This window comes from Leptonychotes weddellii, chromosome 14, assembly GCF_054177405.1.
Source record: "Leptonychotes weddellii isolate Sample4059 chromosome 14, ASM5417740v2, whole genome shotgun sequence".
NCBI lineage: Eukaryota > Metazoa > Chordata > Mammalia > Carnivora > Phocidae > Leptonychotes > Leptonychotes weddellii.
In genome coordinates this window covers 17990353-18014711 of record NC_138382.1, presented here as the reverse complement: position 1 = coordinate 18014711, position 24359 = coordinate 17990353, and the positions used below count along the sequence as shown (strand labels likewise).

General features: G+C 40.1%; 1 protein-coding gene across 11 annotated transcripts in view; it reads right to left on the bottom strand.

Annotated features, from left to right (window-relative positions):
- TLE4 (TLE family member 4, transcriptional corepressor) overlaps positions 1–24359 on the bottom strand; it is a 141162-nt gene that overhangs the window by 65369 nt on the left and 51434 nt on the right. For 6 of the 11 annotated variants that reach the window (XM_081802866.1, XM_081802874.1, XM_081802870.1 and 3 more), the window contains 2 exons: positions 3634–3835; positions 2141–2157 (listed from right to left, as the gene is read on the bottom strand). In XM_081802866.1, the coding sequence (XP_081658992.1) occupies positions 2141–2157; positions 3634–3835 (219 nt within the window). Of the gene's footprint in view, positions 1–2140; positions 2158–3633; positions 3839–24359 lie in introns of all 11 variants that reach the window. The other 5 variants (XM_081802865.1, XM_081802872.1, XM_081802869.1 and 2 more) reach the window with 1 other exon arrangement.

The window sequence follows — 24359 nt, the reverse complement described above, 5'->3', positions numbered from 1 at the left end:
TTTCTGCACATTAGAGGCTTTTAGAGGAGCTATAAAAAATTTCAGGCACCATTAATTTAAATTTGTATTGAAATTTCCTTTTGACAGATGGCCAAAAATTACTTATTATTTAGAGTACCAGAGCTGCCTGTTTGCACATTAGAAGAGGAAAGGGAAAAATTAAAAGCAAGAAGGAAATTTATGTCACGTTCATTACCTGTTAAATGTTAAGGAGCATTATCCTGCATGAATAAATTATTTCATACAAGCCTGACTCCAGCTGCAGGCAACTGGCAGGCTCCGGCTGATAAAAACCATCTCAAGTCACACAGCACACAATCATAAAAAGCCCCTCTTAACCAGGAGCCACTTAAGGGAGGATGAGGACGATCAATGGAACAAGCAACTAACTGCTTCTCTGAGCATCACAGAACACATTTACGAAAATTAGCAAACTTCTTTCACCTTGCAAAGCCATAGCACAGCCCCAAACCTGACACAACTTCAAATCTTGAGAACCGTACCCAACAGAAACATCTATTTATAGCTACCATTACATAATAAATCAAGGCCAAATCATCCACCTCTGTTTCCTCTTTGTTTTCCCCCTGGCTTCTAGCTATATAGACACTCACTCCCAGACTCATCCTGAATGATTATAGATGATTTCAAAATACACCCTACTCTGGCATAAGGGAATATAAAATGTAATTGACACAAAAGTGTGCACTGGAGTATAAATATTTTCACAGTCTTCTCAGAGTGGGGCAGGAGAGGAGGCTTTTGTTTAGTTCACTGGCCTGCCTAAAGGTATGTATTTATCATAAGAAGGCAGAGAATGTTTATATTATTGGCCCCAGAATAACTAGACAGGCTTTCCAAGGACTGCTATCAGCTAATCCTGGTCAATGCATTTACTTACCACTTCCTAAGTACACATGTGTGGAACACTCAGATCAAAATTGCTTTTTTTAATCTAGGTCCTGATATGCATATTACACAACAAAATACACAACTGTAAAAGCATAATTAAATAATTCAGTGTGTGCAGTTCCAATTGTAAATGTTGACATTTCTATGGGTGTACAGATGCCCTTTCAAATTACAGAGACTCTTGAAGGGTAAAATAGATACACTTAATTTTTATTTTCCATTCTGTAAGGGTTTTGGAAAAAAAAGACAAGGAGTAAAGAGCCGTTCAAAGTGACAGCACAGGTGGTTTCAGGGGGAGATTTTAGTCTTCATTACACATAACTTCATTAAAAACTACAAGAGATGTAACTGCCCATGCTCCAAAACAACTGTTGCAAAATACAAGGAAAAGACTTGACAGCATCTGTGCATTGGCCAAGGCTTGAGAACGGCCTTGTCCTTTTAATCTTTACAAAATACAACACAAATATACAGGCAATTATGCATAACACGGTGGCATATTTACATTGCGCCTGGCTCAAAAGTGATCAAGCAATTTTCATATTTTCCTCATTTCCTGCCGTGGTAGCCTGTTTTTCTTGTTTGCTTACTCTATAAATTCAGGCATCCTTAGCACATCCCATTCTGGTGTTACACAATCACATCCAAATCATTAGGCCCTAAATACTTTTCCTCTTTCCCTACAACTTGTCTGTAAAGAGACAGAGAGGCAGATAAGAGAGATGCAAAACCTAAGAAGAATAACTTGCTATACTGGAAAACAAGATGTTGTTAAATAAATATCTTTCTGGCAGAGAAGAATGCTTTTATGCATTCTGTTAGAGAGTTTTGTAGGATGGAAATGTTTTCTAAAACGAGACTAATGTATATTTCTTATAAATCAAGCTATTTACTTTTCATTATTTATCTTATAGCCAAAGCCTAACTGAAAAAAAAAAAAAAAAGTAGTTATTCTTCCTCACATAGCAAGACATAACAATATAAGCAATGTGAGCCAGATCTTCCATAGTTCCATCCTGGGCTACAAATCCAATTGTGATAGAAAAATGAGACCAGTATTTTCAAAAATCTCAACCACACAACTGAAAGTAGTCAAAAATACAGTTAACCACTAACTGGTAAAGCCCAGCAAATCATTCTGTAAATCTCAAAGAATCCACCACTAGATTGATTCAAATCATTTAGAGACCTTCTAAGCCATTCCTTCATCTGTGAATCTGAGTCCTACCTTGATGGAGTCTCTGTCTATAGGCCAAATAGCAGCAACACAGGCGGTGGGAAAAAGGAAAAAGAAAAGTACCAGTTAGTTTACATAAAATCATACATTTATCAAACTTGATCTCTGCTAAATAATAAATGGCACAGATGTCATCTTTGCAGTAAAGTTAATTATTAATACTGTTCGACCAGATCCACAAAGTGCCAATCTACCTCTGACACAATTTCAGAAACCGAAGCTGGATATTCAGATTATTTACACTCCTTATCGACTTGTCCACTTAAAAAAGTGTTCATAGTCATGCTTCAGCCCGGCTTCATAGCACTAAGAAATATTACAGTGTTTCCAACATCGGAGATGGGAAATTTATGTCTGTGATAAAAATCATTTACCCAAGATTATAATTCATGGTAATGACACTGAAACAGGAGTAGATATGAGGTTTTAATTATAACCACACCTTTTAACCAATGAACCACCCATGTGCTAACTAAATTCCCACAAAGGAATGCTGGGAGAGACTTCTTCATTTGCTTTTCTGCCACTGACTAATAAAAATTATTAGTAAGCACCATACAAACATACGGTCACATCAAAATCTCTCTGAACCATTCATATACTTTAATGGAGGGAGGAACCCCATCTAGAAGGAGCACAACTATCCTTTAAAATCAATTATTTGCATGAACAATTGTGTTGTTTTTATAGGAAGAAATGAGTTAATTTCATGCTTCTGTTTTTTTTTTTTTTTTAAGATTTTATTTACTTATTTGTCAGAGAGAGCGAGCAAGCACACAAGCAGGGGGAGCAGCAGGCAGATAGAGAAGCAGGCTCCCCGCTGAACAAGGAGCCTGATGCGGGACTTGATCCCAGGACTCTGGGATCATGACCTGAGCCAAAGGCAGATGCTTAACCGACTGAGCCACCCAGGCATCCCTAATTTCATGCTTCTAGACAGCCTGTGTGAGAGAGGTAGTTAAACCAACAGATTTCATTAATTTGGGCTGCACTTTCTCAATTACTAAGACTACTAAAATTGTTTTCTTACCTGAGAGATTTTTACTGCACCATATAGGCTGATCTGATTTATAAATAATAATTGACTGTCAAATTATCAAGTGAGTCTTTATCAGTAAGTCCTTCCCCAAAACAGAATAGGTCAAAATTAGCTATTAACGTCACTCACTATTTCAAACACAGAGAACTGTGGGATTTCATTACTGATTTAGACTTGGGGAACATGGGACGCAGCACAGGATCAAAGGCAATAACCAGGAAACAGGACCCCTTGCCTTTGGGGACTGCATTCACTTTTGCCAACCACTAGGGGATCCTTTGGAAAAAGACTGCTTCCAGTCATTCATTTACCTTCCAGCAGAAATCCTTTGTGTAGTCACAGGGAAAATTAAATCCAGAGACAGAATAAACAACGGCATCCAGAACCCACCCTCAGTGGCAGGCAGGTAACAGCAGACTGACGACATCTCGAGAGAATCACTCACCTCTTTGGTGATCATTGTCATGGTGCTTCTTCTCATCTTTAATTGGCAGGTGGGACTGGCCTCCCAGGGCACTAGAGAGGGCCAGAAGGCCGGCGCTGCTCCCAATGGGTGGAATGGCAGGGGGCTGAAGCCCCGAAGGGTGTGGGGTCAGAGGCACCGGCAGACCATGTCCATGTGATAAATGCTGGGCCTGGAGTTGTTGCTGCTGTGAGGAATGAGACAAAGATATTGAACTTGTTCCCTATACCCGTGCCCCCTTGCAAAAGAAAAGAGGTGCGAAGAGATCCTGGAAAACCCAGCACCCACGAAGGAAAGATTTATCCTTCAGGTACAAATTTTTTAGAAAGGGAGGGAGGGGGAGATGTAGAGTGGAGAAATGTTCCTTTTTCCTTAGATTTGGGGATTTTGCACCATACTGTAAGGAACTTAATTTTTAATAGTGAAATTAGCTAAGTACCTTTTAGTAGCTGAAACTCAGGTTTCTTCAACAAAATGTCTGTATTTTGTTCTCCCAAACATACGGCCTTGCTATCGTACATTTCTAATCAAAACATATACATGACTAACTGTTAAAGCAGTTATGTTGAACAAAAAAAGCTGAAAATTGAGAAAATTAGTGTTAAACAGTTCTCCCAGAACCGCTGCACAGCATGCAGCGGGAGTTAATTTGAAAGAGAAAACCTGAATTAACAACCCAGAAAAGGAAACTGGTTGCAGCCACCGTTTTAAGCCCTTTAAGTGTCCTCAGCGGTACTTGAGCAAATTACTAAAGAAAATCTAATGTAGCAAGGCTGGGGTCCTCCTGTAGGCTTGCTCCATAATGCTGAAATAATTGGGCACTCTGTGCACGTTTAGTGATGCTCGAATGGAAAGCTAGAGGCCTGCCCTCGCACTCTTCTCCAGCGGCCGCCTCTGTGTTGTGACAGGTTTATCTGAGTGGGACTGTGATGCATGAACCGGTAACTGTGCTGACAAGAGTTTAAAGTCATTTTCCCCAGCACACTGGCAACACATGGAGAAAGCCCTCGAGAGGCTGGAATGGGAGTGCTTGACCTCAGCAGAGGCCGCATCACGCTCAGCTACAGGAACTGCTCTGGGCAGGCCTTGCTGCCACCACCGGGTGCAGAGGAGGAGGGGGAGGTGACGGAAGGACTCGAAGTTAAATATGTCCCTCCACAGGCACCCCCTTCCACTGGAGACCCTGCCTAATGGTGTTCCAGGAGAACAAGTGCTGAGGAATTTGCAGACTGGCTTTTGTAGTGATTACATTTTAATTAATGCCTCCAAGTGAATCACTTGTCAGATCTATCCTATGATAGCCCAACAGTCTTCTAGGATCTTCCCAAGTAGGACTGTGGATGCTGCTCCCCTTCACTGATAAAAAGGATCTTGAAATGCCTTTTTTTATATTTAAAGAAAATACTTCAAAGAAAGAAGTGAATTATTTTTTCTCCTCCCCCAAATCACTTTTATTTCCTTCCTCTTCCCCTCTACCCATCGTCTTCCTGTGTCTGACTATAAAAGTCAAATTACAGCACTAATTAGCTCTTTTCTCCAATTGACCTGCAAGTATTTTCTGGACTTAAAATATAGCCAATAAAGTACTAACATGCGCTTAAAATATAGCCAATAAAGTACTAACACTTTTTTTTTTAAAGTACTAACACTTTTAAAGAAAGTTCACATATATAAAATCGAAAAATCGGAGCAGTGATCCAGATATTCCACCAACCAACGCCCACCCTACAGTCCTGCAAAGCACTACCTAACTGGGTAATTCAACGCTGTGTATTTCTCCTTTTGAGGAGCCAAAATCATGCTCATAGTTCTTTATGTACTGTAACTTAGTTGTGACCAAAAGTATGAGCACACGATCATATTTTCTAAACGAAAATAACATCTATGAAGAAAACAAGGCCTTTAGGTAAATATATGGCAAATTTATTTCAAAACCTTATTCAACTGCAATCACCAGAAACTGCTCCACTTCCCTTCCTCCTCTAAATCTCCTAATACTTCATGTGTATGGGTTGGGCCTATAGCCACTTTGTACCTCAGATCAGAGTTTAATTGGCGGACATTTATTAAGAGCCGGCAAATGTGTCTCTCTTATCACCCTTCCTAGACTCTAAGCTCTGTGAGTCTACATCTGACGCAAACCCTAGCTACCTGCAGGCACTGAGACTCAGAATACCTGGGCAATTCCAAAATATGTACATCGATTTCATTAGACATTAAAAAATAAAAGACTCAGCCAAAAACAATAGCTTCAATGATCCAGGTGTTTCACTTCTATTTTTCTCTCTCAGGACACAAAATAAGCACTATCACCTTCATTTTTCTACCCAACCAGGAACATTTCAAAGGCAGAAAAGATAACCCGAGTCTGCTGCACACATGCCATTCACAGTAGAGACTTCCCGAGACCTCACTATCCCACCTCAAAGTAGCTCTGACACCAGCTTCTCCTCTTCTCCCCATCTGTCCATCTTTGAGGAAGGAGGGCCCCTTTTCCTTTCTGAGGCCAAGACTCTTCCCTGCCTACACAGGCTGTGTCAGCTGTCCATCCCTCTTCCTTTCAATGCTGTTGATTCTCCAGGGCTCTCCCCCACCTTCAGCGGTTCTGTCACTGATTCTGTCCTTCTGCTAGCCAGCTGGATACCAGCAGCCCTAGGGTTTTGTTTAAGATGAATTGCCTAGTGAACGCCAAAAGAACCTGGGGTAGCACTTTTTCAAGAGGGAAAAAACACTGTATTTTAATCACTTTTTGTGTCCTCCACTGCCCCTAACACAGTGCCCTGCACATAATTGGCACTTGATAAATGTTTGTTAAATTTAATTAAAATAACCTTCTTTTGCCCTCTTCAGCTACTGGCCTGTATATATACATATATATATATATGTATATATACACACACACACGTATATATATCCTTGACCTTGCAGAGCCAAACTTCTCTAAACACTAGTGTAAATTTGCTCTCTCCACTTCTCAGGAAGACACACACACACACACACACACACACACTCTTCCTCTTTAACCCCCTATAATCTGGATTCCAGACCCATCCTTCTCATGAAACTGATGACCACCCAGACAGCAATTAGTTCAAGATTTTACAATTTCCTCTCTGACATCCATGCAGCCATAGACAGTATATCCTCCTTGTTGAAACTTTCCTCTACCTGCTTCAGGAATACCACAATGATCCCCAAGGCCTCTCTTTACCCATCTGAATGCTCTGCCATTAGCTTTCCTTCTTGGTTTTTTCTTCTCCTGCTCACTAAAGAGGAACAGTCCTTAACTTTTTGCTCCTCTCCCACGCTCTGATAGCCCTGGTCTAACTTCTTGCCAGCCAATTCTACTTGGCAGCCCAGCATTACGTTAAAACAAAAATGTTTAACACAAATGCCCTAGGTAACTTCTGCTGGCTCAGGTTAACCAGCTGCCATTGATTTTCTTCTGTGCTCCTACACCCTTAATCACCAAATCCGATCAATTCTCAATTCCTTGTATTTCTACCACCACCATACCCATCAGACCCTTATCACACTTTGATTACAGCAAGCCTCCATTAGCTCCCCTGAATTTCAATGAATTCCCATTCTGCGTCACCACTGGCATGTCACCTCCCATCTCTTGAAACCACCTCACCCTTACCTATAAGCTGTTAAGTCATCCACCCCAGCTCACCTCATGTTCCAACCATTCTGCAAAGGCCTCTCAAACATCCCATGTGTCTGCTATTGCACAGGATTCCCTGTATCATTCACTGGCACAGGCTGCCTTGTAAAGGTACTGTTATTCATCTTTTTATGGCTAAGACGACCTCGGACTTGCCAGCAAGACTGTGAGGTTTTGGAGAGAAGAGACCAGCCTCTAGCCTCTGCAACCCTGGCACCTAACTCCCCACTATTCAGTCATATGTATTTAGTCATACACTTAAAGCTTTTGATAAATTTCCACTAAATATGAAGAGAGTTCCTATATACCCCTCACCTGGCTTCCATTAAAGTTAATATCTTACATAACCACAGAAATTATCAAAATTAAAATACTAACATAGTGCATTACTATTAATCAAACTACAGACTTTATTCAGATTTCTCTAGTTTTTCCACTAATGCCATTTTTCTGTCCTAGGATGCCACACTGCATTGAGAAGTTTTAATGTTTCACATGTTATTATACCAAAATTATAAAGCCCTTTTATAGATCTTAAGAATGGCAACATCCAAATTACAGTCACGCTGGTGAATAGAATATGCTTTGAACTTAGGAGAGAAAAAAAGAATGAGAAGATATGAGCCCATTTCACAGGTCATCCACTATACATACAAAATATCAAACAAAAAAAGCATACTCAGTAGGACACCTGGTAGAAAGGAGTAATCTTTATCAAGTATTTAAAATACAAAATTATAAAATAAGAATGCAATTAAGTAAGTCACCAAAAGATATATGACAAAAATGTAAAACAGATATGCAGAAATAATTTAGTATGTTTTAAAATGTTTACATCAATCAAACAGACTACTTTCTGTATTAGGTGGTCATTTTTAAGCTTCTTTGGAAGTTCACACTTAGAAACTATCCTAGAAATAGAATGCCAGATGCACACTGATAATGACTCCTGATTAGTCAATGAAACAAACATATAAGACGCCATCTTCTTTAAATAAAAGCAGTGAGTCACCAACAAATCAACTGAACCCCACCCTTTCCTTGATTAAAAAATAAAATGGCTTCAATCTATCAAATTTCAAGTAACATTCAAGAATTCAACACAAAAAAGAATCTCTGTCAAGTCTTCTCATCGACAGAGGAAAACTCAAAGCAGTTTTCCAGGGAGAGAACGCCGTTTCACTGGCTATTATTCCAGAAGCTGAGAGTACCATAACTTAACGGACTGCCCTACAACACAAGGCAAGCTTGCTGAGGTTGCCCCATGGCGTCCTCTGTCCTCTGGCCTCTGCCCCATCCGTGTTAATTACAGAGCAATTAACCTGCAAGGTTTACTACTTTATGCTACTACAGTCATGCTAAGAAAGGTAAAACTTCTTGCTTTTAAAAGACGGAAGGAAAGGAAATATATATTAACAGTACATGGTTCAACACTGACTTGTTACTAAAATAAGACAAATCACCATCTAATTATATAAATAAGCAAGTTAAAAAATGATGACTTTATAAGAAAAAAAAGCCAAAAATGAAAAAGACAGACTGTAGTACCAATTAAACATTAAAATAAAATACACTCTATGTAACCATAACTGAGAAAAATCTACTGAGAAAGATCCATATCTTGGAAAAATTCTCACTGAGCTCCCCAGGCTGTTACTATTTTTCAGTTACTTATTTAAAAGGGGGGGGGGGTGGTAAAAAGGAAAAAAAAAAAACCCAAAACACTCTCATCTCAAACTACAATACAAAATAAAAATCCTTTTTTTTTTTCTCCTGGTCCCCTTGATGGGCCATTCAAGAGAATAAACATTAAAATGGAGTGAACTTTAAACTTAGACAAGTAAGCATTCCATTAAGATAATTAATTTAATTTTGAAAAATAGCCAGTAATTAACTTCTGAAAATATACAGCAATGAGGTGGTAGACATAGCCTCAATTCTCTTAAGAGCTTTTTACTGGAGTTTCTATAACAAAGAATTATTTCCCTCCAGTTTCAAGTTTGGAACAAAGGGTAGGAAAAGACCCAGGAGCAAATCAAGTTCACAGGAAATGTTTTTTGAAATGTTATCTTTCTACAAAAAGAGGAATTACTTTTTTAAAAGATTGTATTTATTTATTTATTTGAGAGAGAGAGAGAGAGCATGAGTTGGGGGGGGCAAGGGGGGGAAGCAGACTCCCCGCTGAGCTGAGCAGGGGGCCCTACACAGGGCTCCATCCCAGGACCCTGAGAGCAGGACCTGAGCTGAAGGCAGACGCTTAACCAACTGAGCCACCCAGGTGCCCCAAAGAGGAATTATTTGTAATCAAATGTCCCCAACTGCTTGATTACCAGGGCCTGACAGGCCAATGACCAAGCAGGAGCAGGGTAAATACAGAGCTTCAGTAAATACATATCCCTAGCAATTCTGGACGACTCCAACTGGAAAATCAGGCAGAGATTTTCTTGCCCATCACTCTCATCTCTATTATGCTATCAACCACAGAAAAAATCCTAAAAAGAAAAAAAAAAAAAAAGCAGCATCTTTCTCAGAACAATGACACCCCAGTAGCAATGAGCACACTTAGTGTCATATCTTGGTTTCTTTACAAAAAAAAAAAAAAAAAAGTGCATGGTGAGCCTGCTAGCTCTCGTGCCAGGGAGTAAGAAAGCTATCTAAACTAACCGGGAGTGACCCCTAGAACACCGAGCTGACCAGAACGGGTCCTGACTGGCAAAACTCAAGACAATTTAAGCATCATGAGGAATAATAACTGAAACGGATTCTAACACATTTAACACATTTTAAGAAACAGTTTCCAGGAGTGAGGTCCATGGTACCCCCAAGAAAACAGGTGGGGCTGTGGGGCATTCTGGGGCCAAGGACTAGGGAATGGTTCCCAAATTCACAACATTCTTGCACCAGCTGGTCAACGTGGGTGCACAGAGCACGCAGGAGCTAACCAGGAGACACCATGCTGAGAGAAGTAATGGGGGACCCAGTGACCTTGACTGAGAAAAGCTTGGAAAGAGGAGGCAACAGACTCTGAAATGGAGTAGCAAGCCCACGAAGGGCCCAGGACTGGGCTGGTATCTACACCCTTTGAACTGTGAAGATGTCCTTTGGTAAGGATCTATCTGTGGGGGCTGGGCTGAGTTTGAGAAAGGAGATCCTGAATAGTAGTCGGTGATGCACGATAATGAAGAGGCCAGCAGAGCCACCAAGCTGGAATCATTACCATCTATGTAAGCAAGAGCCAGTCACTTAACATTTCCGGGCCTCAGTTTCTTCATGTAAAAATTGGGAACAGTTTTAAAATCTGTCCCCTGAGGGTATTAGGAGAATTCTAGTTCACATAAAACCTTTAGCACAGGGCTCGGCAAATAATAAACAGTAAATGGTGTATCACTGGAAAAAGGTATCCAGAAGTCAGTCCGTCCGTCCATCCGTCCGTCCACACACACACACACACACACACACACACACACACACACGGGGGTGAGGGGGTAGGGGGAGTTCTTCTTTACAGAATATTAATTTAAAAGGGAAAAGAATTTAAAATTTACCACTTCACCACTCCCAATGTATTAATAGCATCAACCGAGGCTAAAAACCAATGGGTAAGAAGTTGTTGGGGGTCAAGTGATTCACTGTCAAAGCATCACCCCACAGATTACCAAGCTTCACCAATAAGGTGATACAATGTAATACTTAACCTGAATCTAAACATGAGGAAACAATCAGACAAATCAAGGTTGTGAGACATGCCATAAGACTGGTCTAGAATCTTCTAAAATGCCCAAGTTGTAAAGTAAATGGTTTGGGGACCGTTCTACCTTAGAGAAGACTGTAGAGACCGAGGAACAAAGACATTTGTGAGTATGAGTCACAGAAGGCAGGGGAAGCTGCTAGGAAGATAAAGTGCTACCACAGACATTTTATGTACTGGAGAATTGGGAATACAAACAATACCCTGGATTTGCAGATGTGTTAAGTGTATCATCCTGATTTAGGAAAATACCCTCGTTCATAGAAGATGCATGCTGATGTATCACGAGGTGAACCCGTCGTCATGATGGCCTCTTCCTTTCAAACAGTACAGCACACATGCAAAAGACAAAATGTTAACTGGTTGAGTCTAGGTGCTGAGTACACAGTCTTGATTTTACTATTCTTTCCACTTCTCTGTAGTTGTTGGGATGGGAAAAATAGATGCGCCCTTCTGGACAGATTGGGAGGTCTTGGGGCACCTGGGTGGCTCAGTCGGTTGGGCGGCTGCCTTCGGCTCAGGTCGTGATCCCAGGATCCTGGGATCCAGCCCCGCGTCGTCGGGCTCCCTGCTCAGCGAGAGCCTGTTTCTCACTCTCCTCCCTGCTTGTGCTCTCTCTCGCTATCTCTGTCACTATCTGTCTCTCTCTTGCTCAAATAAATAAATAAAATCTTTAAAAATAAAAAAAAAAGGATTGGGAGGTCTTTTTTTTTTTTAAGATTTTATTTATTTATTTCAGAGGGAGAGAGCACACAAGTGGGAGGAGGGGCAGAGGCAGAGGGAGAAGCAGACTAGACTCCCCTCTGAGTGGGGAGCCTGAGCCCACCTGAGTCAAAAGCAGAAGCTTAACGGACTGAGCCACCCAGGTGCCCCAGGAGGTTTTGCTTTTAACAAATACATCTAGCAAAAGCCAGTAAGTGAATACATGGCGAGAAGCAATAATAAAGCAATAATAAAAAGAACTTGCAGATTAACTCACAAAGTGATAATGACAAGAAATGGAGGGGAAAAATCCCCCAAATCTGATTATTATGTTAACTTTCCCATCGGAGATCCTGTTAGAATTTTTTCTGAATTGGTCCAAAGTTTACTAGGAAAGATAGTTCTAAGCAAATTAATAACAGAAATACCATTTCCTAGAAACTTGTTTAAGCTTCAAAAAAAAATTTTTTTTAGAGATTTTTAACCTATATCTTACTGAAACCAATGCTTCTATTTTGTGTTTTAGTCGTTAAAGTCACCGAGCTAGGAGATCTTCCTCAGGAAATTTTCTTTAGTTATTTCAGAGTACTTTAAAAAAAGTCAAGCTGCATTTAAAAAGGCTATCTACTTTAGATTCTTCAGTAATCCTGCAATTGACCTTCAAAAGTAGAATGAATTTCAGATGACACTGAGATGAGCTGCTTTCCAACATTTTGACCAAAACTCATGTGTATACGTGTGGACATGCAGGTATCTGCAGAGAATACACATGTCAACAAAACAAAATTTTAACAATACCAAATAGTATGTGTAGCTCCCCGTAATATTTTCTATTCTCTTCTACTTTTTAATAAAAAATGTTGACGATGGCTCACTGAATTGATTTCACTGCACACTCATGAGTCTGACTCACAATTCGAAAAACACTGAAGCAGGTTGTGATATTGTGACTTACAGTAATTATATGTTTAGTCTTTGTCCACTGTTTCTGGCACAGAGAACCCTTGAGATTTCCTAAGCAATGAGAGCAGCAAAGGTGTCATTTGCTATGTTAATGAGGTGACTTTGGGGGGTGGTTGCTAGGAGAACCAACTGTGTGATTAGAGGGTTAGAACTTCAGCCCCACTCTCTGACCTCAGGGGAGAGGAGTGGGCTAGAAACTGCGTCCCATCACCAGTGGCCAATGATTTAATCCACCATGCCAAAGCCTCCATAAAAACTCGAAAGTTTGACAGGGTTGGGAAAGCTTCCCAGCTGATCAACACATGGGGAGAGCTGGAGAGAATGTGCACTAGGAGAGGGCAGGAGACTTCATACCCTTTCCCCATATTTTGTCTTATGCGACATATTCTATCTTCTGGTTCCTGAGTTATATCTTTTTTACAAGATATGGCCAACCTAGTAAGTAAGATGTTTCTCTGGGTTCTGTGAGCTGCTGTAGCAAATTAATGGAACCCAAGAAGGGAACTGTCGGAAGCACAGGTGACAACTTGGACTTGCAAGTGGCTTCTGAAGAGGAGGGGATGGCGGTGGTGGTGGGAAGATATCTTGTAGGGCTGAGGCAGGATGCTACCTCCAGAGAGATAGTATCAGAATTTAGCTGAATTACAGGACACCCAGCTGGTGTGAGAGAATTGCTGGTGAAGTGGGAATCCTCCCAACCCGCAGGGATGGGCTTTAGAATCTTATAGGCCAACAGCCACACGTGTGAGTCAGTAGATTTTATCAGCATCAAGAATGAAGCACAAGCCCCCACCATCCAGTCCAGTGATGGCACTTGCTGCCCTATGGGGACCTTTCTTAACTAGGGAGATCTAACCCTAGGAGGTAAGCGATCCTTCATAAGAATCAGAAGAGACTGCCCCTCTGGGGAAGTGATTTTTGAACTAAGACGTAAAAAGTAAGAGTGAGAGCACCCTGCAGAGCGCTGGGAGAAAGGAATCAGGCAAGAGAGAAGCAGGTGCAAAGGCCCAGAACCGGCAAAGGCCCTGAAGTGACCAAGGAAGCAAAATGACGTCTGGTGGGAGCCCAGGGAGCAAGGAAGAAGTATGGTAGAACAGAAATATGGGAATCAGATCATGGACAGAAAGGAATTTAGACTTTGATGTAAGAATAAGGAAATCTTTAGGCCATGGTGAGTTTTTCTGGTTTTGTTTTGTCTTTCAAATTGAACTTTTAGTTTGTCCTTAATGGATTTAAGCTAGATTGTAATCATTTGCTGGCTATATGTGTTACCAGTATCTTCTCTCAGTTTCTGGGGCCTGTCTTTCCATTTTCTTTAGGATACCTTTTAGTGAACAGGTGTTTTTAAATTTTAACTAGGTAATATTATCAATCTTTCTTCTTATGGTTTGAGCTTTCTGTGACCCATTAAGAAATGCTTCTCTCCTCCAAGATAAAGATTCTTCCTGTTTTGTGTTTTTCTGAAAGTTTTAAAGTTCTGTCTTTCATATGCTTTTTGGATTGACTTCTGTAAATGATGAGATAGGTGGACACAATTTCCTTTCTTCCACAAGAATAACCAACTATCCCCTCAGTAGTACTTACAAGTGGCCATCTTTTGCCTCATTGATCCACATGCCCTTCTAATGTGTATGAATGGATCTATTTTTGAGTATTTATTCCACTGGTTTAAATAAAGACTAATCAGTATTGCAAGCTAGAGTATTAAATAATTTTATAATGTTTAAAATACATGTGAGACTGGGAGGTGGCCATGATGAAAGGTGGGAAGAGAGACCAGGTGGGAGGTAATACAGGGGCTCAAACCAAAAACTCATGATGACTTGGATTAGGGTTGTGGCAGTACAAGCTGCAAAGAGTAGAAGGAGTGAAGAGAAGTTGAGGCGGCATGAAAAGATATGGTTATGGAAGGAAAAGGGCATGAGACTAACTGAAGGAATCCAGGATACTCTGTTAACACCAGGCCCCTAGTAACTGGGTAGATGATTGTACTATTTACTCAGATGGGGCAGAAGTGAGGAGGAATGGGTCTATAAATACAATTTTGCTTTGTAATTTTTCTAAATACCTTAATTTTATAGAGCAGTTTTAGTTCACAGAAGTTATAACTTCTTTAGATCAGAAGAGTCATGTGTGTAATGAACAAGAAGAAAAAGAAATTAAAAGTCACGCAAAATCCTACCAGCCAAAAAAAACAACTCATGTAATGATCAAGTCCATCTAGTATTTTTTTCAATGCATATATAAGCCTTTTAAAACACAAATAACATCATGCTATCTTGTAGTCTAAAGTTCTTCTTATTTAGTGTGTATCAAACTTTTCCCCATATCCCTAAGTAATACTTTGCATCATTTGAAATGGCTGCATAGTATCTGCCATTGTATAGATACATGAGAGTTCATTTAAGGGATCCTCAATCGTTTGGTTCAAGTTTAGGTTGTTTCCAATTTTGATGTATATATGGAGTCACCATGGTATTACAAAATACCAGTTAAGACAGTGAGTTTCTCAACAAGTTATAGAATACCCAAATCAAAGTGGCCTGAGTAACAGAGATTTTTATTTCTCACTTAACAAGTCCAGGGTTAGTCGGATGACCTGGTGATATCAAGGTTTTGTGTCAACATCTCTCTGGCTCTCATGGCCTCTCATATCCCATTTCCACACCAAGATGGCTGCCACAGCTCCAAGCATTAACTCATCCTCACACAACTATGTTCAAATGCAGAAAGAGGGCAATTTTCTTTTTCTGGGTCTTACTGTTAAGGAGAAAACGGTATCTCCTTATAGCTCATGGACTTGGATAGGGTCACTGGCCCACAGCCCAGCTGTGAGGAAGGCTGGACAGAGCACCTGGATTTTAGCTTCCACAGCAGGAGGTATAGGCTCAGCCTGCAAAAAACAACCAACAAAACCTGCCCTGACATCTATCTGCTCACAGGCCAGTCTGAGGCTATCAGCTGAAAGAGACCCCAAACCACCTCTGAGCTTTTAATCCAAGTAGGCAGCAGCTTAAACTTCTTGCAACAGTTCCTTCTCCCAGATATTCGTTTGTGCAGAGAAGTATCTACAAATTGCTTATGGTCAACCCAGAAATACCCAGGGGGAAAAATACATGACTGCCACTCCGCTTCAGAGCTACAGTGGCACTGGCCCTGTTGGTCACAGAGGATAAACTCTCCCCCCTTTTTATGAATCCACCAAGGGAAAACAATGTATGAAAATCACAAGGGACAGAATGGCTGTGGAACTGCCTTAAAAAGGGTTCTAGAATGTACCATTTTGAGTTTTCCTTAAAAGGTTTATGTGTAGGGGTTAGAGTTAACTCTTGCTTATTAGGTCAACATGACTATTTCAGTGTGCAGTATTACTGCATCCCACAAAGCAGTTGTAATTCACAAGCAGAACAGACAAGACTTTCTCCAGATGGAGAAACGAAAGCAGGAAAAAAGTACAATTGATCATAAGACCATGAAATAATTTCAAATAGGACTCCCCCAAATATACTGGCAATCCCCATAAATTCTTATTTATGTACCCTTTGACTGGCCACTGGCCCTCTAGGGTCCTCTTCTACCAGTATTCCCTTCCTCAGCCACTGCTGCCTATAATTCGCTTACCCTCACACATCTGCATTCACTAGGTAACTGCTACTCCGGTGCTTGGTTCATGATTTAATATTAACATGATTTATCCATCTTTGGATTTACCCCTCCCATGAAATCATGAGCACCGAAGAGGCAGGGACCAGTTTTTAATTGTCATTGTGTCCCAGAACTTTAAAGGGTGCTGGTATAAACAGGAAACTAATAAAGTTTCTGAAGGAATATTTACTTGTCTGTATTTTTTTTTTTTAATACAACTATATGAAGGCAGCTGCTGGCTCCAGTTAATTCCTCTAAATATAAACAATATCCCAAGCAGCCATTATGAACAATCATTTAAAGTTTAAATGTTTCATATGGGTAATTTATGTTCCATAGTACCTATGATGATATCAACAAAGTGTAGCTTTGGGTTTTTTGTTTGTTCGTTTGTTTTTGTTTTTTAAACCATCAACAGTTCAAGGAACTCCCCCATCCCCTGGGCAATATTTAGAAACAAAATCAGTATAAAGTCCTGATCTCCAGGTTTCTGAACAATTGTCTAGGAATGTCTCCTCTTTTAATGCTACAGACAACTGCTTTCTAGCTGCATGCATCCCACCAGGAATTTTACTATTTCCCATCAGGACCCGGCACAGTTCTTCTGCCATAAAACACAGGCTCAAACATTTTTGTGTCATGGGACCTTTTGTGAAACTAAGTCCAAAATTTCTTCTCTAGAAAATGCACGTATCTCTTTCACCCACCCATAATTTTGTCAACATTTCAGGGAGCTAATGGACAGCCTAATACCCAAGCATGAAATCCAAGAAGATCCAAGGACCCAGGTTTAAATACCAAGGACCTAGGTTTAAAAGTGGTGTTTATAACAAATTGTGATTCTTACATATGAGAGTAAGTTACAACAGATAGAAACATAGTATGAGTCAGGAGTAGCCAGATGATCTGTTCAACTAATATGCTTCAGACAACTTAGGCTAACCAATTAGTATGTGCATCAGGCACACCCAATTTCCATTTCCTTCACTGAGCTCTGGGCACTAAACACTGGACAATCCTACAGTGGATCTTGGGATAAAGAGACTATTGATCCTAGTATAAAAGAAAGAAGAACACAGAGTCAAGGGAACAAATAAGGGACAAGTGTAACAGAATGGTTAAATGTGTGAGCTCTGAAGTTGGTCTAAGTGTGAACCCTGTTCTGCCACTTCCTCCCTGTGTGGCCTTTAGAAAACTACTTACCCCTTCAGAGCTTTGGTTTCACTTTTTATGAAGTTGGGAAGGTAATACTATCTTCCACATGGGGTTGATGTGAAGATTAAACACAGTACTGACACAAAACAAATCCTAAACATTTACTATTTTTACTTACCTGTTTAGGGAAAAGAATCTAAGCCTAGGGATGTAAATCAAGAGAAATAACTGTGACACAAAAGTGTCTCAAAAAAAGTCTCTAGTTTTAAAATAAAAAGACCCATAGTTACCAAAATAAAGAGGCTTAGAAACCATACAGTGCATACAATGTTAGAAAAGTGAGAATACTTTAGTGGTTATCTGCTCCAGCCATGCAGCCTACAGGTGAGAAAACTGTTAGATGAAATTCCTAAGATCATACTGTAAGTGACACTTGTGGATTTTCTACCAGTCCAGACTTCCTCTCAAAATTGTGTGCATGGGGGGAGGGGGGGAGAGGATGCAAAAATAGCTCAAAATAGAGTATTTAACAAATATTTATTAAACAGATATTTATTAAACATAATAAATTACTGCATGTTTATTGAACAAATAGTTACTGAGTACTTACTATACAAATATTTTTTGAACCCGATGAGCTACACATTGTTCTAGGCACCACGGCAGGAAAAGTGAACAAGATTTCACTTGCTAGTGAAGGGAGTGTGATGCATTCATGAACAAATAAATGGTAAATGCTATGAGAAAAACAGAACAGGCTAATAGGGCAGAGAATGAACTGGGTAAAAGAGCTACTAAAGCCTGCTGATCAGGGAAGTCCTTTCTTGGGAGATACATGAGCTGGGACTTTAAGGAGCACTAGGAAGACCATGTCAGGACATGGAGGGCAGGCCTTCAAAAGTGCTGATGCACAAACCCTCAGTCAAGAAGCAGCCTGGGGTGACCCAGGGACAGAGGAAAGAGGCCAATGTGGGAATGTGGGTGAAATACAGTCAAATGAAGAGAATGAGTGGTATGTGACATCAGAGAGGTGGGCAAAGAGTCAGCTCACAAAGAAATTTGTAGGCCACAGTAAGATATATAGACTTCATTCTAAGCAAAACTGGCAGCCCTCAGAGACTGGTTTTAAGCAGGGGAGCAATAGGATCTAAGTTGTATTCCAGAAGATCAGTCTGGCTGCTGCAGGTAGGATAAAGCAGAGAGAGACAAATGCATAAATAAGAAGCCCTATGAGGAGGAGGCTGGAGACCAGAGGAGGGAAGACAGCAAGTATAGTAACCCTTGACAGAAGAGTCTGGAGGCAGAATAGATACCATTTTTGATAGGAGAGAAGTTTTTTATTGAGCTTGGATTCTTTCCTCCCTTCTTCCATCAGCCAGTCTCTAGGACATGGACAATGAAGACCCAAGTTCTGAGGGGTACTGGAAAGAGGGCAAGCAAGAACAGCAAAGAATAAGCACAGAACAGAATGGGGAATATTGATAATGAAAGCTACAGATATTGAGACAGTGTGTCACTGGCAAAAGAACAGACACCCAGTTTAATGGAGCAGAAGAGAGTCCAGAAGAGGACCCACATACATATAGTCATTAGATCTTCAACAATGGTACAAAGGCAATTCAATGGAGAAAAGAGTTATTTTAACAAATGTGCTGGAACCATCGAATCCAAGGTCCGTCTGAAGAAAGAAAGAAACTGGACCTCTATCTCATACCATAAACAAAGTTAACTCAAACTAGATCACAGGCCTAAACATATAACTTCTAGAAGAAAAGCCAGAAGAACATCTTTGTGGTCTTGGGTGAGACAAAGATTACCAAAAGACAACACCGAAAGTTAAGACTCATGAAGAAAAAAAGTTCATAAATCCGACTTCCCAGCGTTAAAAATTTCTGCTCTTCAAAAGATACTATTAAAACAAATTAAAGGACGATTACAGATTGGGAGAAAATATTTGCAAAATATACAAAGGACTTACACCCAGAGTATTGTTTTGCTTTAAACTCTCAGAACTTCATAATAAAAAAATAACTGACTCTAGGAAAAAGGGAGGCAAAGATAATGAGCAGAAACTTCCCGAAGAAGACAGAGGGACAGCAAGTAAGTACACAGGCACTCAACACGTCATCAGCTGTTATGGAAATGGAGAAACGCACGAGTACCACCGTCCACCTATCAGAAATGGCTGACAACTTGAAAAGCCTACAATATCGCGTACTGCTGAAGATGTGGAGCAAACGTTGTCTCACAGAGCCTATTAGCGAGAGTGCAAAACTATACGGCCACTTTGGAAAATAGTAGGTCAGTTACCTCCAAAATACACTAATAAGCACGTAACTCAGCTATCCCACTTCCAGGTAATTACCCAAAAGAAAGGAAATCTTATATTCACTTACAAAAACTACAAATCTGTATGTTAAAATTTACTGGGACTTTGTTCACAATCACAAAAAGCTACAGCTAACCCAACTGTCCTTCAAGGAGTAAACACACTAGTGTACCCTACAATAGAATATCGTTCAGCCATACAAAGGAACTAGGGATACAGGCAGGCACAGACAAATCTCAAATGCATTACTCTAAATAAAGATGAAAACTCAAAAGGCTATATAATGTATAATTCCATTTATAGGACATTCTCAAAAAGGCTCACTTTGGGAGAAAAAACTTCATGGGCAGGTGCCAGGGGCTGCAGTAGGGAAAAGAACTGACTACACAGAACAAGGGAATCTGGGGAGGCGGGACAAGAGAGAAATATCCTGTATCCCCATAGTGGTGGTAGTTTACATGCCTGTATTCGGCTGTCAAAACTCATAGGACTGTTATGCTAGAAAGGGTCAACTTCACTTTATATAAATTATACTTCGATAAATCTTTTTGAAATATACAGAATATCAATAATGAATGTGTACTGCTAGATTCCTAATTCCAAATATAAAAAATATAAATTCATAAATGTATGCCTCATTTTTATTATGCTTTCTACTGTCTCTCTTTATTCTGTTGTCCTTGGAAACTAAAGTTTTACTGAAATTAAAATGTGTAAATTAAAAGTTGATTATGTGTAGTAAAATGCAAAACCAGAAAGCGTACAACTACCAAAACCTTAAAGATGATTCAAATGTAATTTGAGGATCATTTCAGAATACACTTAAGAAAATGTTTAAAAATATCATTCAAAGAGAACATAAAATGTGCCCCTTTGATATGACTTGGTGAAGGTATTCAAATATTTGCTTAATGAATGAAGGAGTAGATGTAATCATTATTTTTAACCATTTGATAAAAGGTTCTAACCTTTTCACAAAGGACCTTAGGAAAACACTTATGATCACAAATGCATTTTTAGGTAAAAGATTCCCAAACTGATTTCCTAGGGAACTTTGAGGAGGACACACACCAACAGCCCTTTTAGCCTAAGTCCTTAAACCCTGGAGTTGCTGTTTGGGGGAGTCTGCCTCTTCCTGCCCTCCCAGCTTCGGAAGACACAAGGCAAGAGGTCTGGCTACCTGGGAGCCGCTGCTGCTAATAGGGACACTAAGGGCAAGACGTCAGTAAGAGAATCAGAGAAAGGGATGCAAAAAAGAAAAACAAAACAAGCCACTAACCAACCAAAAGGGATAACAAAGTGTAAGCTTGCAAGCTGCCCTGAGTGAAACCTGCTTTTCTGTGTTAACTCTTCCACCCAGACCCCTGGACCCCTACAGAGGCTCAGCCTGCTGTGCTCTGGTGTGAATGAAGTGCAGATCACAGATCTGGGACACTCTACCTTCTCCTTAGTAGTGGAAGCACAAAGCCCACAGGCCTTTTACTAAGATACACCCACCCAGACACATTCTGCAACTCTTGTCACACTTTGTGAGCTATGGAAATACACGTATTAGTATTAGCAGGAAGGAGGGAGAGAAGGGCTCCTTCCTCAACAGAAAGAAAAAGAATAGCACTTCAGGTTGCCAACAACGAAAGAAAGAGAGAGAGAGGGAGGGAGGAAGGGAGGGAAAAACCGACTAGCTTCTAGAAATTTCTTCTAGGAAAGCTATATAACAGAAATTAACAGAATATACACCATAAATACAAATTAGAAATCCTGCTCTTTACCCAGGTTTCTTAGGGAGTTCTGAAGTGGAGACAGAGCTAAAAAAAATTACTTAAATATATGAGAGTCTTTGCTATGAGAGAAGGGAAATTACTGCTCTTAGAGCCTCATCAAATTGTAGCACAGATTAGATTATGACTGCATCATTCAATAATGTAGCCCCCTGATCCACAATAAATGAATCAGTTAAAAACAAAACAATAAAAGGGTGAGGGGCAGGCATACCAACATATAGAAGAATGTGTAGACTTAGCATATAAAACTGCTTTGGCTTATGTGCAATCACGGGTTGATCATACTTGTGAGAGCAGGTGAGCAAAGTCCTACAACTACAGAAAACCAGCCTCCTTCCTCCCCGCCCCCCTCCCCAGCCCTTATCCCAGCAAGCTGTGTCCATCACGCAGCCGTGGCCAGCATATCTCATAAAGCCTTTAAGGTCCGGGCACACTGTCTGGTAAAGACAGTCACAAAGGTGGAGTAACAATCTCTGATGAAACACCAATCTATTTCACAGCTTGTTTTTAAGTTCATTCCCTATTATATACATTTAGAAAATACCAACAGTCATCAGCTGGGAGAAGAAAAAGAAAGGGACGCTCACCTACAAATTTATGGGAAAGTATTTATTTAAAAAATAATGTAAAAGCGGAGCTGTTAAAGAAAAAATGTTTTATGCGCAGAACTCATGTCCGAAAACAAAGCACGATTAAAGCATCTGAGTACAAGTGCCTAGCTATAGCTTCGGGCCAATGAAGTAAAATCCTGAGTTTCCTAGTTCTTGCAAAAGTAGAGAGACAGGGCTTTGGCTGCAGGTAATTTTAAGAAATGATCCCAGGACAGGAGTGGGACCTAGGGAAGAACGGAAATTCAAAACAAGGATGTAACCCTGAGTTGATGACTACCATGGGCAGCCAGGTGAAACTAGGTCCTGCTGGGACCCTTTGTGGAGCAACGAAGAAAGCACCTCAAAATTGCCCACCAATGGGGCAGGAGGGGGGTCATTTCACTGTTTGCCTGTGTGTCCAGGATGACCCCATGGGGGTAGGTGTAAATGCCTCAGCCTTTCATACTGCTCAGGCATAAGTGAAGAGTGGATTCCCCACCAAGAGCACTTGGAAATGCAAGAGCTTCACAGTGTGGCTGAGGGGAGGTGCTGTCAAGCCTGGGGAAACACTGTAGATGTACTGGCAATGGACAGAGAGAAAAGCGGACGAGGGAAATGAGGATATTGCGAGAATGTGGTAGCCCAAGGAGGGACACCACTGCTTCAGCACTGTGGGGTTATCTGTGCCCCAAAGACAATGGCACAACTACTGCAAAATTAACAATACCTCTAGCAAGCCCTTTATTAGCCAATACAGAGGTGGGATGAAAACGTGGCTCTTGGATACTTAGTATCTTTTTCCTTTAGTTGAGAAAGTGAAGGATTTTTAATTGTATTTCAAATATTATGTTACTGGAAGCTGTGACAGAACAGGCAGGAACACAGAGAGACACACACACACATTTTTATAAATACCTACATATTTGTATCTTCCAGTTTTTTGCCTAATGACTGATTAGTTTAAAAATACAACAAGAAAAATTACCACAATGGCGTATCTAAATGCCTCTGGAACTTAAAATGGCAATTTTGAAATCTATAATGGAAAAAGAGGGACATACCTTTTCAAACTGTCATACTGCAAGACCCTCTGCCAAAATGCCAATCTGGAGTGTGTGTGTGTGTGTGTGTGTGTGTGTGTGTGTGTGTGTGTGTAATTTAAGGTCCAATCATATGACAAGGACAATAAAACAAAATGCTAAGAGGAAGAAAAAACCCCTGAAGGTATTGTCTTCCTTTTTTTTGAACTAACTCAAACACCTAAGATGGTAAAGGCAAAGTCATTTAAATCATTTCCTTAGTAATACAAGTAATATTTAAATAGATTTAATAGTGCTGCTCCAAACCAATGAATTATGGGTTTAAAACCTATTAAAATGTAATGTTTTTTTCCTGAGCTGAGAGGAGAGAGATTTAAATCCACTGAATTTTAATATTTCAGCTTGAGCTGCAGGAGGTAGAGAAAGTCCAAATGAACTATTCCATCAGCACCATTCAAGCATGAACATTTTAATCAGTTTTACTTCCTTGGAGTTCTCTAACACAGTTTACGCTGTCATTCTGAAAGCACTTAACACAGAGAGTGTGAAAAACCACCAAGGCTTGTTATTGCCTTCACAATTGATGGCAAATAATTTTGCAGACTTCCTATCATTAAAATGTCACTGCTAAAAATTGAGGTTCAGCATTTCTTGTGCTAAACTGCATTTTCCTACAAACACCACGGCATACCTGTTCTTAAGGAATTTTTAAGGGTTTTTTTTTTTTTAATGCATATTTCTACCTTTTTTTTTTTCCCCTTCAAAGAGTTAGGTTAAAAGGGAGGGTGGAGGGAAATCCAAAGGAACCCCACTTTCTATTTTTACAAGCCAAACATTTTCTCTTCCAATGTTCGTACTAACAAAACTCTTTTTCCTAATGGTGGCTTCTTTAGTGAAATTCTTTAGTGAAATTCTTATGAGGTTCCAAGCCAGTCTCCTTTATTAAGCATAACCACATTCACACAGCATGTGCTGATTATATAGTGTAATGGATTTAAAAAGCATTTTAAGATAGTCAGATGACTCAATTTAATAATACAGGAAATGAAAACATCATTTCTAATTAGATCATATTACTGATTTAAAAC